Raw genomic sequence first — 20,293 nt, 5'->3', positions numbered from 1 at the left:
ATTTTCATGTATGCACTTCATCCTGACAATACATAAGAACCATTAAATATTTGCTCCTTCAGTAAACATTAAGCACATTTTTCACAAAACAAGACAACTTATTTACTGGCATTATACACATTGTGTAACCATTTTATAAATGTGAATGGTAGTTTGGCCAAAACATATTTGCTGCACAAAATTATTAATAGATTCATGGTCATACATTTTTCAGATTCAAATTCTGTCTACATGACTTTTTTATGTGGTCCATTGGAGACATTAATTATAATCAAAATCAGAGCTAATTAATGAGAAAGGGTGCAGGGTTGATTTTGCTCAGACTGGACCTGATTTGCTGTCATTTTGTGTGCCTGAGAAAGCTGCTTTAGTCCAACTACCATAGGATTATACAAACTTTTATGTGTTTCTGTTCAATTAAGTGTCAAACAACCAAACAAACAAAATGATAGAGTGCATATTGGGAAAACATCTTACATATCTGTATAAATTTCATTCTTTCAAGAGATGAAACATCTTAAGACATAAGGATGGGAATATTTTTAAACAAGTTTTTCATAGTAAAATCTGAGCATAAACTTAGTAACATATGGACAGTATCAAAGTAAATACCAAATAGAAATTTATTTTCAGATTCAATTTTGTTGTAGGCAATAGGAAATTATTAACTACTAACAATATTTACTGCAAAAATAACAGAATCTCTTGAATTGTACTACATATCAACCTGCACACATGAGATAGTCTATTATATTGTACTACCTATAAAACCCCTCTTGTTGCCTTGTGGTTTGAGCATCCGACTCGGATGGAGGAGGTCGTGGGTTCGAACCCTGGCCGAGTCATACCAAAGACTTATAAAAATGGTACTAACAGCTGCCTCACTAGGCACTCTGCATTAAGATGTTAATGTTAGGACTGGTTGGCCTGGTGTCAGGATAATGTGACCCAGTGCTAGACATCACTATAAACTGCCATACTGCAGACATCATAGGTATATAACTGAAAAATTCTTAAAGCTACACTAAAAAAAAAATCACACATACACACTGTACTACCTATATACCTGCAATCATGACAGATTCTCTTGTATTGTACTACCTAAATACTTGTTTACTGCAATCGTGAGAGATTCTCTTGTATCATACTATCTAAATACTTGTTTACTGCAATCATAAGATTCTCTTGTATTGTACTAAAAGAATAAATACTTGCTTACTGCAATCATAACAGATTCTCTTGTATTATACTACCTAGTAAATACTTGTTTACTGCAATCATGAGATTCTCTTGTATCATACTACCTTTGTACCTGCAATCATGACAGATTCTCTAGAACTGTACTACCTACGTACCTCTTTATTTTTTGTATCTCCTTCATATTGTTTGCATTTTTGCTCCTGTAGTGTTGTACCTGAAAAGATAAACAATAGTACTGTTACTACAAATGGCACAGGGTACACCCAGCTTGTGACCTTTCCAGACTAATTACCATGATCTTTGACTAAAGGACTTTATCATAGCAACATAAGGCATTTACACTGGTAAAGCTTCATCTGTGGTGGTTAAAAAGTGATATCCTTGATACACTATACATGTATCTTGTTGTGACCTTAACCTTGAGGAAATGGTGACTATGACTAAAAACGTAATTACACTGTAAATTCAATATGAAATATCTTAATTGGTACAAAAGTTATACTCCCGTGAAGCACACAAATCACTGAATTATATTTTCTCTTGACCCTTACCTTGAGGCAGGGAGATGGCTACGATAATAAATACATTATCTATTCATGATATGTACTTAGGGAATCCCTTAAACTGTTACAAAGGTATGGCCTGGACAAACCATTGTTAATGAATGGATAGTGCACATTATATCATTAATGATCAGGTAAAAAGAGAAGTTACTATCTACTATTTTTGTATGTCAGTAAAACATGTATTGCAGTAGCTGATCTACTACATGTGAAATATTATTTAAATGGATTTTCTAAGTAAATGACATACACATTTCTAAACAATTTAATTTCATATAAGCAAACTATTAATGGAATTTGAGACTACAATAGCAGACTTTATGAGACTACCATCAGTTTTTAAAAGACTTAATAAATAATAAATAAAAAAATTCTGAACTAGACTGTATTTGTGCTTGTTAAATACCTTCTAAGACTAAAGGTGAAGTATGATTCTTGCATCAAAAGCTGACTATAAATATCTTCAGCTGCCAAAGTCAATGTTGGATACTTTAGTCACCCCAAATCCCTGGCTTTTAACATCTCAATGCTTTTTGGACAAATAAATATTGGATACTTTAGTCACACCAAATCAATGGCTTTTAACTCTCAATCTGATGTGTTTCAGAAAAATAAACATAGGATACTTACTCACACCAAATCACTGGCTAACACTCAATTCAATGCTTTTTGGACAATTAAATATTGGATACTTTCGTCACACCAAATCACTGGCTTTTAACACTCAGTTTGATGGTTTTCAGAAAAATAAATATAGGATAGTTACTAACACCAAAATCACTGGCTAACACTCAATTCAATGGTTTTCAGATAAATAAATAATGGATACTTTACTCACACCAAATCACTGGCTTTTTACACTCAATTCAATGCTTTTCAAAAATCCAAACCTGAATGTGGCAGCCATGGTAGCTCAGTTAGTTCAGAGAGGTGGACAATGGTCACTGGTTCAATATTTAACAGTTTGGTTTAGGATTTATTTACTTTAAATAATATTTAAGTACAAAGTAAACATATTCAATCTGCAACAGTTTGCATAACAACAATCATTAACAATACCATACATACCCAGTTTTACATGATCATGTGAACCAGTTCAAGTTTCAAGTTTATTCATAATCATAATCAATACATGAATAACAATGTTTACTGATATATAATAAATTGACCAGCACTTTTAACAATTTTTAGCAGTACAATGAGATTTTAATAACAGTGCTGTACAGTTTAAGATTACAATTTAGCTCTTTAAAAAGTATTTAAATAAACATAAAAAACTGAAAGAATTTGAGAGAAAAATGCTTCAGCAAACAATAACTTTTGTGTTTCTTGTATGAACTTTCAAACCAACACTGAAATTAGGTCAAATGGTCATGGTGACAAAATAAACAGAATTGTATATCTTACTGTAAACAGACACTACATTTGAATATTCCATTAATTTAACTCAACAAACTAAATTTACAAATTTTAATGCAGTTTTTTTCTTCTGACTAACAGTTGTTATCTGTAGCTGAGGAGGCAACTGTCTTAGCTGTATTATAAAAGCCACTGTCATGTCAAAGACACTATTTATTAAACAGCCTATGTAAACCAGGTAGCCAATCCCACATGCACCATCCCTCTCTCTCTCTCTCCCTCTCAATTTGTAAAACCCAAGAAAAAGGTACCCCCCCCAAAAAATAACAAAAATATTTTTTACACTAAACCCAAAGATGAATATGTTGCCACTCACCAGGCATTTTCTTTTCATCCGCTGCACTGATAGTACTTTGCTGAACTGTTGTCTCTTGAGAAACAATCTCTTTCCTTAAATTTAGTTCCTCTTTTTCCTTCAAGCTCTTTGGGGCTTTGAGGTCAGGCTGGGTAATCAACTTCTCTAGTAGGCAAGCAGACTGACTGCTTTGAGCTTTTACATTTTTAATGATTTCCAGTATTTCTGCATCAAGACTTTCAAATATATCATCTGCAGCAGTTACAACCAGTGTGTGTCTTTCCACTGCATAGATAATAGTCTTACCTTTGTATTTATCTTTCAAATCTTGCACTGATTTGCTGTTCACTACCTTAATCATGTCATCCTCTTTTGCAAAAACATAGACTTTTTCTTTGATGCAACCCTTAATTAATTTATCTAGACCCCTTACCACCTCAGATTTTCTGTAAAATATGTGCACATTTTTGGTCTGAGGATTCGGCATCCAGATGAAACTTGAGGGCATTGTGATGCAATTATTAATGTAGTCCTGCATTGCAGGATAAGTCAGGATTTCAAAATGACAACCTGGTGAGAAAATGTCCTCTTGTACCTCCATATGTGCGGTTTCCAACAGTTTTGTAAGGTTATCTGCAGCTAACTTGGAATCTTCCCTCAGACCCTTCAACACAAAGGAAGGTGATGTTTCAACAGTTGTGATTGTCAAGTGTGGAAACTTGTCACTTATGTTCTTAACATATCCAAATTTTGTCACCACTCTATGCCATACAAGATCCATAAAGACTACTTCCTCATGATTTTCAAAGCATTTCTTGGCATCAGCTATGATTTCTGTCACAACATGAAGAACCGCCATTTTGTTTTTATCTGTGCACACAACACACATGCCATTTGTGCCATGTTCACCAATTAACTCGATCCAAGCACAGTCCAATTCTTTTTTCTGTTTTACTCTTAGTTGGACATCCTCTTGTATTCTATGATCAAATAAAATGGCATCAGAGAACAAAGACTGTTGTGCACACTTGTACACACTGTACAGCACAACATTAATAAAGTCTTCAAAATCAGATTCTTTTTCAAAACATGTGCTCTTGACTTCAAACAGGAACATATCATCCATTTCACAAGATACAGTCACTGAGCAGCAATGAATTTGGAGAATCTCATTCAGCATTTGTTGTCCCTGCTTTTTTCTTGTGTAGAAGTTCCAGAATGAAAGAAACTGTAAACTGCATGGAACTTTTTTCATGTCTCTGACAACCTTCTTTCCATGAGTTTTTCTATACTGAACCAAGAGAGAGATGACACAGTCTTGACCTGTGGGCAAATTTTGAAAAAGCATTGTTAAAGAAATATCATTTCAACAGAAGTATTTTGAATAGAAATGCAAGTAAACTTGACAAAATAGTCTATCAGAAACAATCTTCACATCTTATTACAAAACAATCACTTTTATCAGCATCATGAAATGATATCATAACAAGACACCAATGTGGATCTGAGATGGCTCATCTGGATGACACCTGCCTAAACACCCAAATGCAAGAGCAATTGGATAAGAAATCTGGGTCCGAAGAGTGCTTTCCATAGAAATTTCCATCATTTCTTTTGTTGCACATCTTATTAAAACAACTCTTTTAAGGTTTCTCTTGGCTTTCAAACTTGGTTGCTTTCTGTCAAAGGGCAAATTTTGTAAAGTTGTTTTAGAGAAAAAGTTGCCAATATTGTTTTTCCATGTTTAGTAACATAATTTGAAATTGCAGGCAAACTGGCATAATTTGTACAAACCTAAAAACCCTTCCTGCCAGGGTGCTTTCTTTTGCACATGATAAAATTCTGTTTAGTACTTTTGAGAAGACATTTTATGGATTTTCTTTTGTAATAATAGTGGCCATATTTGGGATCAAATAAGCATAATTTGTATCAAATTGAAAAGTGTCATGCAAGGATGCTTTCTGTCAAATATGGTCAAGATTTCCAGAGTGACTTTTGAGAAGAGATCATTGAAAGGCTTTCCCAGTTTTAGTAACATTAGCTCATTTTGATGCTGGACTGACATCACTTGTAAACAAACTGAGAGGACTTAATGCCAGAATATTTTATACCAAATTGGATAAAATTCTGTTGAGTGTTGCTTTTTAAAAATTCATTTAAAGGTTTTCTATTTTCAGCTGCTTAAATAAGTATTATTTGTAGACAGTTACAATATTTGAAATGCTAAAAGTAAAAATGCTTTGTAAACACTGTCATGCAGAATCTCTAACATCCTCCTCACAGCTGATCTGAATCCTAATTAACCACATGTTAGAAAGTCTGGAAGACCAATAGTAAATTGGAAAATTTGATATTCTTTATTCATTTGTTCACCTTGTCCCTGACAGCTGACACAAATTATTCATGTGTACTCAGTATCAGTCTGGTTCTATGCATATGTCCTGCTTCATCATTACATCTACATCTATGTTAAAGGAGGACAAAATAATGACAAGTAAAGACCATAGGCAAACAATGAATGAGTATTTGAATGGAATAAATGTATATTTGATGCCTACAAAAAAAAATTGCAGCATTTGAGAGGGGGCAAAAATCAACCCAAAAGGTCTGTCATTCATTGTCCTTTCATATCAAATGAACACTTGTGTATTTACCAAATGAATACATGATTGACCCAAGAAAAGTAAGTGGTCAAACTTAAATATGATTAAAATCTGACATCAAATATTAAAGTTACTCACTGCTGAAGAACCTGACAATTTATATTTATATTTTGTGATTTTTTTTTAAAGATCCACAAATTTTGGATATAACCATAATTGTTTGCAGCTACGTTTATATAAATATTAAATAAAGTGTGACCCTACTATAGCATGCTCTGTTATAACATGATTTTGCATATATCACAATTGTGGCATAGCTCCTGAAATTTCACATACATGTATTTTCCTCATACACATTTATATAAATAATAAACATTGTGAATTTCTTTAAGATCATGTGTATTCACTTTCATTGTTCGGTTAAGAAATTCATATTTATAGCTACTTAATTTTATGAATTTGTTCTTTACCCCAAAAAGCATGATAAAATAGTTAGCAATGATTTATATATCTCTTTAAAGGATTATGCTGTCATTCAATTCCATGCATTTCCAAGCATTCAGGCTTAATCCCTGCTGCACAAATGTAGGCTGACTCAAAACACTTATCATAAATCTGAACATTGAATAAAAAAATATGCTGACATCTGTTTGCATGTGAGTAAGAAGCAAAAAAGTTACATTTCACCACTGCAATTATGATTTTTGATGTTTTTAAAGACTCTATTAAAACATAAAGGTTTTGACAATTAAAATTTGGCACAAGTACAAAAGCCAATAACAGTTAATCAGGCTTTTTCAAAACAAGCATCTATCTTTTCCATACATAAACAGTTCAGTAAAAATTGAGTTTCACTCTCTCTCAACTATCACAACACTGCTGACACAGTGGTCAAAGCATGGGAAACTTTAAGTAAAATCTACCATTACAAGCCTGCCTACTCCTAAAGAATCCTGTTGGCTGACCAGTTTCTGATACCATGTGAAATATGTACATGGCTCATTGCCAATTAATGTCAACCTAACATGTTAACAATCTTTCATGTTTTCAAAGCACAATAGACAGAGGCTGCAGACTCATTTAAAGGAAAATGGCATCATATCATTATTCGAGCCACATACATGGATAAAATGTGACCCCAGATTTATCTCTTAATAAACTCTACAAGAACAAACTCGAATTATGCTTTCATGAGTGGTGTAATAGTATACCATCATTTATTTGCCATTCTGGCACTTCAACAAAGTCACTCTCTTTATCATGGTCACTGGAAATACTGCTTGAGGTCCCCTTTATGGAGCTTTCAGTTGTTTTGTCATCAAGTGTTGCAGTGTCTGAAATTGACAGCAAAGTTTTTATTCAAAAATGCATGTATCCCATGACCCACAGGCTGCATGCAGCCCAGTCCTTTAAATTTTGCTGCCCACTGAGCCATGTAGACAGTCCTTTTGAAATTATAATTTTAATTAATATACATAATTAGTAATAAGGAAATGTTCTTACTCATGCAGCCCATGACCTTAAGCATTATATTGATTTTGGCCCCAGCCAAAAAAGGTTGGATACCTCTGATATAATGATATCAGGCAATACAAAATAGTTCAGGTCATTAATACTGTAAAATTTATTCAATATATCATATTGATTGCACTCTTTAATTTTCCATGTACCATCAATCCCAAACAGATAGTTACCATCAGTTCTGCAACTTCTTGCATACAGCATTTTATCTGTATCAAAGATTTGCAAATTGTACATATTTAGAATTTGGAAAAGGTTTCCTAACATAAATATACCCCACCTCCTGCAGCCCACTCCCAACACAATGAAGTAGATGAGACTAGAGAAAAGTTTCAACAGAAAACAACTGAGAGCTTTGCTGTTATTTATTGACTTTTATTGAAAAATAAATGTATATCCAAAGGTTTAAAGATAAATAGAGAAATGATCTTAATGAACTTAAGTGAGTGCTTTTATCTAGAAGAACAAATATTTATTGGTACCTAAGTACACAAATGATCCTTATCTTAAATAATTTCAATTTATAAATTTCCATAGAATTCTCCCTACAAATGTTCTTTTACACAAAATGGAAATGAGAAAAGACAAGTTATGTTGTTTTAGAAGAATCACTATTTGATTTGTTGAATGTTCGTGCTATAATTACATATAATTACAACTATTCAGGTGGCTGCAAAAAAAGCATACACTTTGTAATTTTAACTGCACAGCATTAGATACAATATTAGGAACAAATAAAAAAAAAATTCTAATTAATGTTAAATTTAGAAAAGAACTACATATTTAAATAGCATGTTCATCACAAAGCACCAAACATGGAAACTTGTAAGAAATATCATATAGGTAAATAATAGAAAATAATAAAGACTACAAAATTTGTTATTGGGGGAAATTCAGTCATAGTTGGGCAGCTTATCAAAGTATAACTGATATATCACTTTTGTTTAAATCATTTACAAGCTATTTTAACATGTAAAATATAATACATGTATCATCATACAAGAAATATGAGGAAATGTCTTCAGTTATCTGTATTAACCTTCAGACATTAAGATACTTTGATATGAAACTGCAAATAGAATCCAGTTGAATTCAAACAATCCAAGGTAAAATTATGCTGAGGAAACTACAGTAGAGAATTCTGTAAAATCAGGGACCATAACTCTGCAAATTAAAATAATTAAGGCTGAATATTAAACTCATCTGAGGTCTTATTACTATAAAGCTGCATAACAAATTTAAATTCAGCAGTCTTTGGTATCATGCTACAGAAACTCAAAGTTTAGTGAAATAAGTCATCAGGGATGATAACTCTTGTAAATGATGCTTTGGAAGGTAAGAAAACTTTTGGACATTTTTTTTCATTAACAATCTGCAATGCTTGGTAATGTTATGTTGGGGAAGTAAAGTAAAGAGAACAGTCTATAAGGGGCCATAACTCCTCTAAATACATAATACACCATAAATCAAATTCATTCAAGTCATAGAAATATAAATATACATACTTTTTATGGTTTGAAATAAATAAAATAAAATAAAAACACTTGATGAATTTACGTTGCATAAACCAAAGTTAGAAGATGGGCAATCAAGGGCCATAACTTTCTATAACAAATGTTGTGGAATGCTGTAAATCCAACTCAAGTTCATCAATATAAGGGTACATATAAAACAGACCTTTCTGACATGTCTATAAATCATGCTTAGCACCTAATTATCAGTTTAGAACTGCTGTGAGTAAATTCATCATGTTACATAATTTGGGATATACATGACATGTTCCACAACATGGACAATAAAATATATGATATATATAGTAACTTTAAGCCAATTTATTTCAAAGCATATGCTTTGATTTTGCTTCAATTTTTGATACGTCTTTCTATAAATTCATCTGGTAAGTCTGTAAAATGTCAGCATTTGGCATGTAAGTAAAGATCTTTGATGCAAAAGAGCATAGGCAGGGCTTGCAGAAAATTGAGGAATGATCCATCTCATTGAAATATTAAAAAAATCTGCTGCAGAATCAAAATGAAGACAATAAAAATCAACTAAGGTCTCATTGAGATATAGCTCCAATCCAAATTTGGTTAGTAGAGTTTGACACCTGAAATAAGCAATCAGGGGCTGCAACTCCCATAAATGATGCTGTGGAATGCTAGAAATTGCTCTTTTAATGTCTAGTCAATATATGAATGCAAACCAGATTTAAATGAAATCCATCAAACCTTGGTAAAATGAAAGTGGAAATGAAAGTCATGAAATGGACAGTTAAGGGAATAAATGAAGATATAAATGTCTGAAACTTAAATTATCTGAAGTCTTATAATCTGCATTCCAAAATTTGGTAAATGTCTATCCATTCCAAGTAACTTAACTTAAGGAGCATTTTACAATCTTAACAATGCCAGACATATTCTGTAGTTGTGGATGTGTCTGTATAATTGTACATGTGACAGCTATGATCTTTATGTTTAAAATATTTTTATATTTTATAACTTAATTTACATGTAAAGACTATGCAGTCTTATATAAAGAATTCTTATCTTATCTCTTACCTTTTATTCTTATCTTACTTTATCATAACTTGTAAGAAACACTGAAAATAAAATTGACCTAGAACTGTTGAATTCGATTTGTTTGGTTATTTTAAAGTTATATAAAGATAAACAAGTCATTAAAAAGTGAAAAGTTTAAAAGAGATATTAAAAATCAAAACTTTACCAATAACCTTATCTGTCCTACTACTAATCTGAAACTAGGCTGAAATTCATGCAAGCTTGACAAGCTAAAGAGCAGAAACTAAACATGAATGAACAGAAGATGAACCATTAAAAAAAATCTTTATACCCCACCTTCCCTTAAAATATCCTGGAAACATAAAAAAATACTTTTCTTCTCAATAACATAAATAATGGTGTAAGAAAGTTATTGCAGAAAATTATTGCTACATGAACAATAATTTGTCTTGATCATCAGGACTGATTCACTACCACTGATTATAAGTTTTATTGACATGCACACACACACACACCCCACCAGGTTATGGCAACAAAACTATTTCAAAAGTGAGATACAAACCTTGTCAGCTATCTTTCTTAATTTAAAAAAAATAAGATCCAGCCTTATCTGAAAAAATGTTTACTGATAGCAACTTGACAAACAAACATAAAATAAAATTAAGGCAAGTAAAAACCTTATTCAGCATCAAAATCTTTCAAGTGTTGTAATGTTTCTAATTATCTATATATATTATATTTGCTATCTTCTGTAATAGTCCATTTGAAAGTTAAACTACTGATAAAACATTTTTCATAAATATGTCCTACCTTACACAGTACAGCAAAACCTTCTTTAATAGCACATCTATATAAAGAACAATTATTTCGAAGGATCCTTATTAGTTCCTTGTTAATTAATTCTACTTGCTTATTAATTAATTTTACTTGCTTATTAATACTGCCTATAAAAGACAAAAAATGTTAGTCACTTTTTATTTATTGGTATGTTTCACTGTTGTGTTTTCTGCATGTATAAGTGATACATTCCAAATATAAATATAGGATATTTGCAGTGCTGTGTAGGCAATTTGTGTTTATAATGCATGACATATGCAGTGCAGTGTAGGCAATTTGTGTTTATAGTGCATGACATATGCAGTGCAGCATAGGCAATTTGTGCATGACATATGCAGTGCAGTGTAGGCAATCTGTGTTTATAGTGCAGGACATGCAGTGCAGTGTAGGTGATTTGTGTTTATAGTGCATGACATATGCAGTGCAGTGTAGGCAATTTGTGTTTTTAGTGCATGACATGTGCAGTACAGTGTAGGCAATTTGTATTTATAATGCATGACATATGCAGTGCAGTGTAGGCAATTTGTGTTTACAGTGTATGACATATGCAGTGCTGTGTAGGTGATTTGTGTTTACAGTGCATGACATATGCAGTGCAGTGTAGGCAATTTGTGTTTTTAGTGCATGACATATGCAGTGCAGTGTAGGCAATTTGTATTTATAATGCATGACATATGCAGTGCAGTGTAGGCAATTTGTGTTTACAGTGTATGACATGCAGTGCAGTGTAGGCAATTTGTGTTTGTAGTGCATAATATACGCAGTGCAGTGCAGGCAATTTGTGTTTACAGTGCATGATATGTACAGTGCAGTGTAGACAATTTGTGTTTACAGTGCATGATATATGCACTGCAGTGTAGACAATTTGTGTTTACAGTGCATGATATATGCAGTGCAGTGTGGATAATTCGTGTTTACAGTGCATGATATCTGCAGGATAGTGCTGGAGATTTTTAATCACTTATCAACAAATTCCCAATAGAGCTTGTTGTTACCAAAATTTGAATCAGTTGAAAACTTAAAATGAAAGACAAAACTAAATAAAAATTTATTTTAAGCTATTGATTTCTTTAAAACTTTATGGGGAAAATTACAGAGAAATGAGCAGTGGATTTTGAAATCTATATGGTACTATTTTGTTACTTTATCTAACGCTGTCAGATATCACTAAATAATGACAAATATGAGAAAAATATAACTGTAAGCTACTAAATCTGCATACCCAAGAAAGCCTGATATTTAACTTAAGATGACTGTACATCTTGAAATATAGAAAGAAAACTTTTTGAACTTGTTAAAAAGATGTATAATTTGTAATAATCATTTAGGTCTACATTATTTACTCCAAGAACATCTCAAGATTGTATCTTTTTAACATGTTAGTATTTAATTAAAAAAACATTTATTTTATGTGAGTGGGTGATGGCAACTAATTAATTAGCACAAGTTACAGAATTATAATGGTCAATTTCTTAGCTTGGAGTTTTCAGGCAACCATGGGTGTCACAAAGCTGTATATCTGGCCCAAGCTCTTTGGAAAAGATTTATAACTTCAGATATAATTTAACATCAGCTGGGATCAATTATACACAATGCCATTAAGTTCCTAAATGGTATTCAATGTGTCCTTATGGTTCTGCCAAATGGAATGCCATGTATATGCAAGTATTCCATAATGAGAAGGAAAAAAATGGTAAACAGTATATTTTGGTTCGTAGCATTTAATAACAAGTATAAAGCTGATTACCAATGTAACACATGCATCCCTGAAACTAAACTTTTGACTGAAAGATAAATGTATAGCCTGGTATCTGAGACTTATCTCGTTGCTAAGTACATCTTAACATTTCATAAAATTAATGAAAAAAAAAAAAATGAGAGATTAAGTCTCCCAGGGTTTTACGTCTTTTCCAGGTGACCCCTGGAAAATCCAGAAAAGTTGCATGTATGTATCAAACACATACAATTATTAAATTTAAAAGCACATTATTACAGCTGAATTTACAGACATATTTTTTTATCCCTGAAAAATCGTTTACACAAGATGAGTACCTTTATTTCCTATATTTGAAATCTTAGAGCACAAATGAGACCTCTCAGTCGAAGATCTTTTCCCCAGACACTCATGGTGGAGGTGAACTTTTACATCATCACCATCAATCTTGTGTGTCTGACTCAGCACTCTGTCAATGACTGAAAAATGATTAAGAACCCAATCATAAGCTGGAACTTAAATGATAGATCATGTTGTTTTTGCCATGGCAAAATATATTATTTAAATCTGAAAATAATTATAAAATATTAAAATCTTCAAAATCAATTCTAAAAAATAAATTGGAAAAATCCTTGCTTTGTATTGTGAGATTGTTTTCAGGAACAAATTAGACATTTATCACGAACCTTAGTTACAATCTCTATTAAATTTTTATGATAAATATTAAGGACTCTGCTGCGAATTGACAATTGAAATTTCATGGGGCATCAATTTTCATGAATTTCAACAAACTTCAAATTTTAAAACTCAATAAATAATGATCCTACCTTGGACAAAAGAACCTCCTCCCCCATGAATGAATTAAGGTGTAGATAAAATTTGATTTATTGCAAAACTGCAAAAATTTAAATCCATAAAGATACAAAAATATGTTTTGGGGGAAACTTATAGTCAATAATGCATCTAATTATTATCATATCAGTCCCAGGATCAAGTTTTGTTTCAAGTACAAAAAAGTACACAAGCAATAATAAACTTTGGTAACCAAGATTTTAATATAATTTTTTTCCAATGACTACAAAGAGAGAAAGATGGTAACTCTAGCTCAATAGTTGCTAAATTTATAGAACAGTACCACTATTATCTTCAAAATAAACCAGACAATATCTCTCCTCTGGCACCCTTTCAACCCTTACAACGTCTCCACCACCACTTCTTCTCTTGTTCTCAAAATATAACAGTATGACTTCATTGGATGCTGACAGCTGTATATTCCACACAAGGATGCAATTAGAAATCACAACTTTGGCAACCTGAATAAATGTGCTTTTAATTCTTGTTTCTCTGCATGCTTTTTTAAGTGCATCAAAATCTGGAAGAAATTAAAAAGCAGTAAAACTCACAAAGTCCAGAGAGAACAATTCAGTCCAAATGATAGAACAAGTACTCAGTAAAAAGAAACACAAATTCAGGTAAGTATTGTTAAATTGCCATTCCAAATCTTTCCAACAGCAGCCTAGCAAGAATAAGTAGAATTATGTGCCCCATATACAAAATTTGCCAGATGTGATATTTTTATGTATACATAAATTCAAAATTTAGATTTAAAATCTTATCTGATTATTCCAGTCATGTAAAGTTTATGAAAATAATTAAATTCTGTTTTGGTTATTGATTGACTGGTGTCTGAAGGCAAATCAGTTCATGAATGTCTATTTAGAGCCATGGTAATAGGAATAAAGTGCTCTGCCCAGAAAGGAGCACCATGGCAGCCCACTGGGTCATGTTTGCATTAAACATACATATACTCTAACTCAAACCCTTGATATTTTGATGAATTGGGAAATTTGCTCAAGTGAGTTTTATAAAACGAGCCCATCTCAACCAGTAAACAATGAGTTTCTCTTTTGAGATTTAGGTCAACGTTTGCTTTCTCTAATGAAAAGCAGCTCTCATTGAAGTTGCTTCCATACATTAATTTGGCAGCTATTTCAGTTGCAAAAACTGTTTTTAATCAGCCCAGTTCATTTTGGTTTGCAAAATGCTTTCTTATAATCATGCATAGTTTGGTCTGGCAAGTACATAAAAGTGAATGTGTTTTAGCTTTAGTAAGTTATCAGACAACTTTGCTGCAACTTCTGAGAAGATTTGCCAAAATAAACAATATACATCAGAAATAGTGTCTGAAAAATAATGAATAAAAACTAAAAAGAATAATTAAAACTCAATGTGTTCTGGAGTGCGTGGTAAGAAGAAAAAGAACAAGAAAAAGAAAATGGTGATGAAAAAGGAGAATAAAAGGCAGGGGTGGAGGAGAAAGAAACTGCAATAACAAAGAAAACCATATATATATAGCAATAGAGAAGGCAAACAGAGTACGTTATTTGAGCTAAGCCTGCTGCATCCAATCACCCAGGCCCACTTTTCACCCCCTCCCCATAAAACAAACAGCCAACAAATGAGAATCCTCCATTTTTTAAACATCCTGTCAAAGATATCAAAAAGTAAAACAAAAACAGGCATACCCCCCAGAAAGTGCTAATCTCAGGAGATTACATAGGGATGACCCAAACCTCTGTCGCAAGCAATACTCCACTCTTATTTATATCTTATATATAAACAACCACATTTTTGTTCTGTGTGTAATGGCTACCAAACAACAGGTTACAAATTCAAAACTCAGTGTGGTATCCCAAATTTTTTAATAAATTTTATTTTATTTTTTATCTTCAAACTTTCTTTTAAACTAACTCAAACCAATTTATTTTATGCCTTAATACATGTGTCTGGTTAATAAATGGAAAGACATATCTGTGTAGATGAAGACATTTTATGTTCCAGAAGTTTCTAATCTATTGATTGCATCAGTCAGATGTTTACTGACTTGTACCTGCCTTAATGCAGTATTAAGGTAGATCAGAACTGAAAAAGGGAAAAAGAGATCATATGAAGGAGCTAGAAAATACAGAGAGATAAACAACATGATCAGGAAAAGCATGAAAAAGGCAAAGGAATCCTGAACAGAAAGACAACACTGCAAAGTCAAAGACAGTCTCAGTCGAAATGACAGCTAAATATCATATCAACTGGTGAAAGTTCTCACATCTCATACACAATGGAAAACAACCACCATCCAAGACAAATCAGGAAAATGCCACATAGAAGATCAAGAAATCCTCAAGCGATGGATAGAATACTGCTCAGAATTGTACAATCATAAGACCCAAGGAGATCCAACAATACTAAACTGCCTTCAGGCAGAAGAAATTGATGACAACCCCATTCTTCCTGAGGAAGTAGAAATTGCAGTTAGGTCACTAAAGAAAGGAAAGTCAGCCGACATTGACAACATACTGGCAGAGCTCATTCAAACAGCAGGAGAAGAGATAGTCCTGACAACAATCTGCAACAAGATATGGCAGACAGGAGAATGGCTCACCACATGGACTCAATTCTTGGTCATTGTGTTCCCCAGAAAAGAAACATACAGCTATGCCAAAACTACAGAACCATCGGTCTGATCAGTCACCCAAGCAAAGTCATGCTGAAGATAATTATCAACAGACTAAAGCCTCAAGCAGAGAAAATTATTGCTGAAGAGCAAGCAGGCTTCCGAGCAGGAAGGAGCACCACAGAACAAATCTTCAATCTCAGACTCCTTTGTGAGAAATACCTTCAGCATCAGCAGAATCTATATCACATCTTTATAGATTTCAAAAAGGCCTTTGACAGTGTACTGACATGTGGTCTTATGGGCAACTATGAGAAAGTACAACATCAGCTCCAACCTGGTGCAGATTGTTAAGTACCTCAAATAACAAAGCCAACAGTGATGTCCTCATCAAAAGCAGCAGAGGAGATTGGTTTCAAACAACAGTTGGAGTCAGACAGGGATGTATACTGTCACCTACACTCTTCAACATTTTCCTGAAAATGATTATGGAGGATGCCTTGCATGACCACAAGGGCACTGTCTGCATCAGAGGAAGAACAATCACCAACCTTCGCTTCACAGATGATATTGATGGTTTAGCAGGAGAGGAAAAAGAACTGGCTGACTTGGTTGAGTGCCTTGACACAATAGCGCATGGTATGGAGATTAGCACCAAAAAACCAAACTGATGACAAGCAACACCAATGGCATCAGTGCAGAAATAATGGTCAGTGGACAGAAGCTGGAAAGAGTCACAAGCTTTAAGTACTTGGGATCAATTATCACAGATGAGGGCTCCAAACCAGAACTACTTTGTAGGATTGCCCAGACAACAGCAGCAGTAACAAGGCTGAGACCAATATGGAAAGATACCAACATAGCTCTTGGTTCCAAAATAAGGCTGATGTGCTCGATTGTCATATCCATCTTTCCGTTTGCTTGTGAAATGTGGACGCTCACACCAGGTCTACAAAGAAGGATTCAAACCTTCAAAATGAGATGCTACCACAAGATCTTGGACATCTCATACATTGACCATGTAACCAATGAAGAGGTCCACAACAGGATCCATCAAACCATCGGACCCTATGAAGACCTCCTGACCACTGTAAACAAAGTGCAAACCGAAGTGGTATGATCATGTCTCAAGATCATCTTGACTGGCAAAAACAATCTTGCAAAGCACAGAGCGAGGGTGCAGAAGAAGAGACAGATAGAAAAAGAGAACAGGGAAAGATGGAGAGAATTGGTTGCGAAGTCAACTGTTGTGCCCCAATGACCTCTTGGTTTAAGGGACTGATGACGATGATGAAGCTATATCAGTTCCAGACCAGATAAAGTAAAGTGCTATAGTAAAAATTTACTGAGCTCCATTGTGCCTCAGGTGCAGTCACCAGATAATTAGTTGGTTTGCTCAGCAAATTGTTGTTGTTTTGAGGTTTAATGCCAATGCTCAGCACAAGATATGCTATATCAGCTGGTATAACTGGTGGGGGAAGAACATGGGAAAACCCAGGTAAGAACCACTCACCAATGGGAAGCTACTGGCAGCTTTCTCATGTACCCACATTGGCCAAGCCCAAGTCTCTAACCCATGCAGACAGAGGTGAGATGGCAATGATTAGTAAAGGCATGCAGTTGAGACCACTAGACTACCTAACACACACTGCTCAAAGTGTGAAGCATTGACCTTCTATTTGAATAGCTGTTTCAATCTTTTTGTGTTCATTTAAGACAAATGCAGATTTCTTTTGGAGATCATGCTGTTAAGTAGTGCATCTTTAAGAGTAACCAGGTTCATCTTTAAGAGTAACCAGGTTCTGAACATAAAGGTCATCAAATGTGATTGTCTCAAAGAATGGTAGCACATTAACATATTATCGTTAATAAAAGATATTTTATATACTATCAACATCTTAAAAATTACAGATTTTTCATTAAGCTTTTTATCCATATTTCAACTGTTGTTGCATAACTATGAAAATTTGGAATTGGAAATAAAAATGATTCTTGATGGGTTATGTGGGGAATTTTCCTTGGATGTTTGAGATCAGTCAGCAAGGACTTGAGCTGAGATAAACAAATAGAACAAAGGATAATAACAGTCAGTTGGAATACATTCTAATTGGTAAGTAGTACACTGTGATCACAGAGAAGCCATATGTCACTGGGCAGAAGTCATCAATGACAACATTGGTTATTTTCAGCTATTCAGAAATTGAAAAAGCTCATCCTATGGTTAAATAGCACATATGTCTGTATAAAGCTATCTCTCCAATTACAACAAGGATCAGACATTAGCTTTATAAACATGTGTTGGAAATTGTAAGACAAACTGCTCAGACTTTTTATGATAAACAAGGAACCTATTTAAATACACCTGTGAAAGCTGTCATGAAAACAGTGTACATTCAACACAGCAAACAATTCAAAAAGAAACAGTCCTGAATGATTTCCTAAATAAGAACTCTAGTAGGGATCTTTATTTGAGATCTACAAGTAGAGACTTGTCAGTTTTGTACAATTTTTAAAGTTTAATGCCTCATAAATAAATTTTCAGATTTTTTCAGTGGATCAAACTTTGACTTTTTCTTAAACAACCAATACAGTATGAGAGTATCACTAGATGCACCAGGTATTTTATTTGTTCCTGACATTAAGCAATGGGAGATATGATCAGCCATAATGACAGTACTGAATCAATCCAACAAAAATATTAGAAATGAATTTTAAAAATCGTTACCAATACAGCTTGAGAATGTTACAACAACTCTTCCCACTTCTTCCCCATAAAGGATTTCGGTGACCTTTGCCCCAGTCTTTGTCACCAGGAAGTTTGTTAGAAGTTCTTCAGTCAAAGAACTGTTCATTTCCTGAACAAGGACCCTGTTGTCATAGCAAGGTTTTGTAGGTGGAGGATGGTACAGTGTCACAGTCAATGTCTGGCCTGCCACCTGGTGGGAACTACAGGAAACAACTCTCTGGGCAGCTGAGGGAATAAAGAAAAACATCTCCTTAAAGGCATGATTAATGAACAAAAAAGAAATTTGTCAATCAAATACAAAAAACAAGGAATGCATTTAAAAGGTGTATTATCCTCCCCACAGGCAAAAGTTAAATAAACTAATGTAATGACCTGAAGATCTAATCATATCATCTACATATGAATACAACTATGTACAATAAAATTCAAATGTGCACAATTGTGCTAACAAGCTTCTCAGGACGGACTGATGGTCATTAGGACACACAGAACAAATCAAGACTGTCCTACTGTATACACACTGAATCGGTGAATTCTGAAAAAGCCAGTGTCGTTACAACTAATCCAAAGCACGAAATGTGGCAAAACCAGTGAAGTAGTATACATAAGACTACTGCTGCAACTTCTGCATGTCTTCATGGGCTGGCTGTTTTTGGACTCCAACATTTGTTCACAGAATTAATTTTTAATCCCCGATAACTTTTCTACTATAATTTTTTGAGACCTTAAATTTTCAAGCATATTCCAGGGAAACCTGGTGTCTCATTTTCAAGCAAATGTTTGGCAGCAATTAAACAGGGACAGAATTCGCTTCAATCAGACATGAATACAGTAGGTATATAATTATCTCAGAAAATACTTCTGCTTACAAGCATGAAATATTCAATGTAATCAAAAACTTATTGGATGATCGAAGTGTTTATTATGGACAATCAAACTCTTTCTCTATAAAACATATTACCAAAGTTTCTGGATTGTCAGTGGTCTATTGCTTCCCCTATCACAAAGATATACTTTTGTAAACTGCTACAATTTCAATGTTTCACAAATATGATGAAAAGGAAACTTTAAACTAGATGCCTCTAGACATAAATATTTCTATGATACTGATAATGGTAATAGTATGGACTATACTTTCATTTCACTTTATACAGTATCAATATTTCTATGATACTAATAACTGTAATAGTATGGACTATACTTTCATTTCACTTTATACAGTATCAACATTTCCATGATACTAATAACTGTAATAGTATGGACTATACTTTCATTTCACTTTATACAGTATCAATATTTCTATGATACTGATAATTGTAATAGTATGGACTATACTTTCATTTCACTTTATACAGTATCAACATTTCTATGATACTAATAACTGTAACAGTATGGACTATACTTTCATTTCACTTTATACAGTAT

At 33.4% G+C, this 20,293-nt stretch overlaps 1 protein-coding gene across 4 annotated transcripts in view; it reads right to left on the bottom strand.

Annotated features, from left to right (window-relative positions):
- Nucleotides 1-20,293, bottom strand: part of LOC149770913 (uncharacterized) — an 88,695-nt gene that overhangs the window by 53,046 nt on the left and 15,356 nt on the right. For all 4 annotated transcript variants that reach the window (XR_016418433.1, XM_089948993.1, XM_089948994.1 and 1 more), the window contains 6 exons: nucleotides 18,848-19,093; nucleotides 13,807-14,043; nucleotides 13,010-13,150; nucleotides 7,292-7,414; nucleotides 3,499-4,800; nucleotides 1,356-1,414 (listed from right to left, as the gene is read on the bottom strand). Coding sequence is in view for 3 of the 4 variants with exons in the window: in XM_089948993.1 (XP_089805119.1) it covers nucleotides 1,356-1,414; nucleotides 3,499-4,800; nucleotides 7,292-7,414; nucleotides 13,010-13,150; nucleotides 13,807-14,043; nucleotides 18,848-19,093 (2,108 nt within the window). In the remaining variant the exon portion in view is untranslated. The remainder of the gene's footprint in view (nucleotides 1-1,355; nucleotides 1,415-3,498; nucleotides 4,801-7,291; nucleotides 7,415-13,009; nucleotides 13,151-13,806; nucleotides 14,044-18,847; nucleotides 19,094-20,293) is intronic.

The sequence above is a fragment of the Sinohyriopsis cumingii genome, unplaced genomic scaffold (genome assembly GCF_028554795.1).
Source record: "Sinohyriopsis cumingii isolate HCF-2022 unplaced genomic scaffold, ASM2855479v2 utg002220l, whole genome shotgun sequence".
Lineage (NCBI taxonomy): Eukaryota > Metazoa > Mollusca > Bivalvia > Unionida > Unionidae > Sinohyriopsis > Sinohyriopsis cumingii.
Note: the sequence above shows the minus strand (reverse complement) of the source record. Positions and strands in the feature narration are given on the sequence as shown.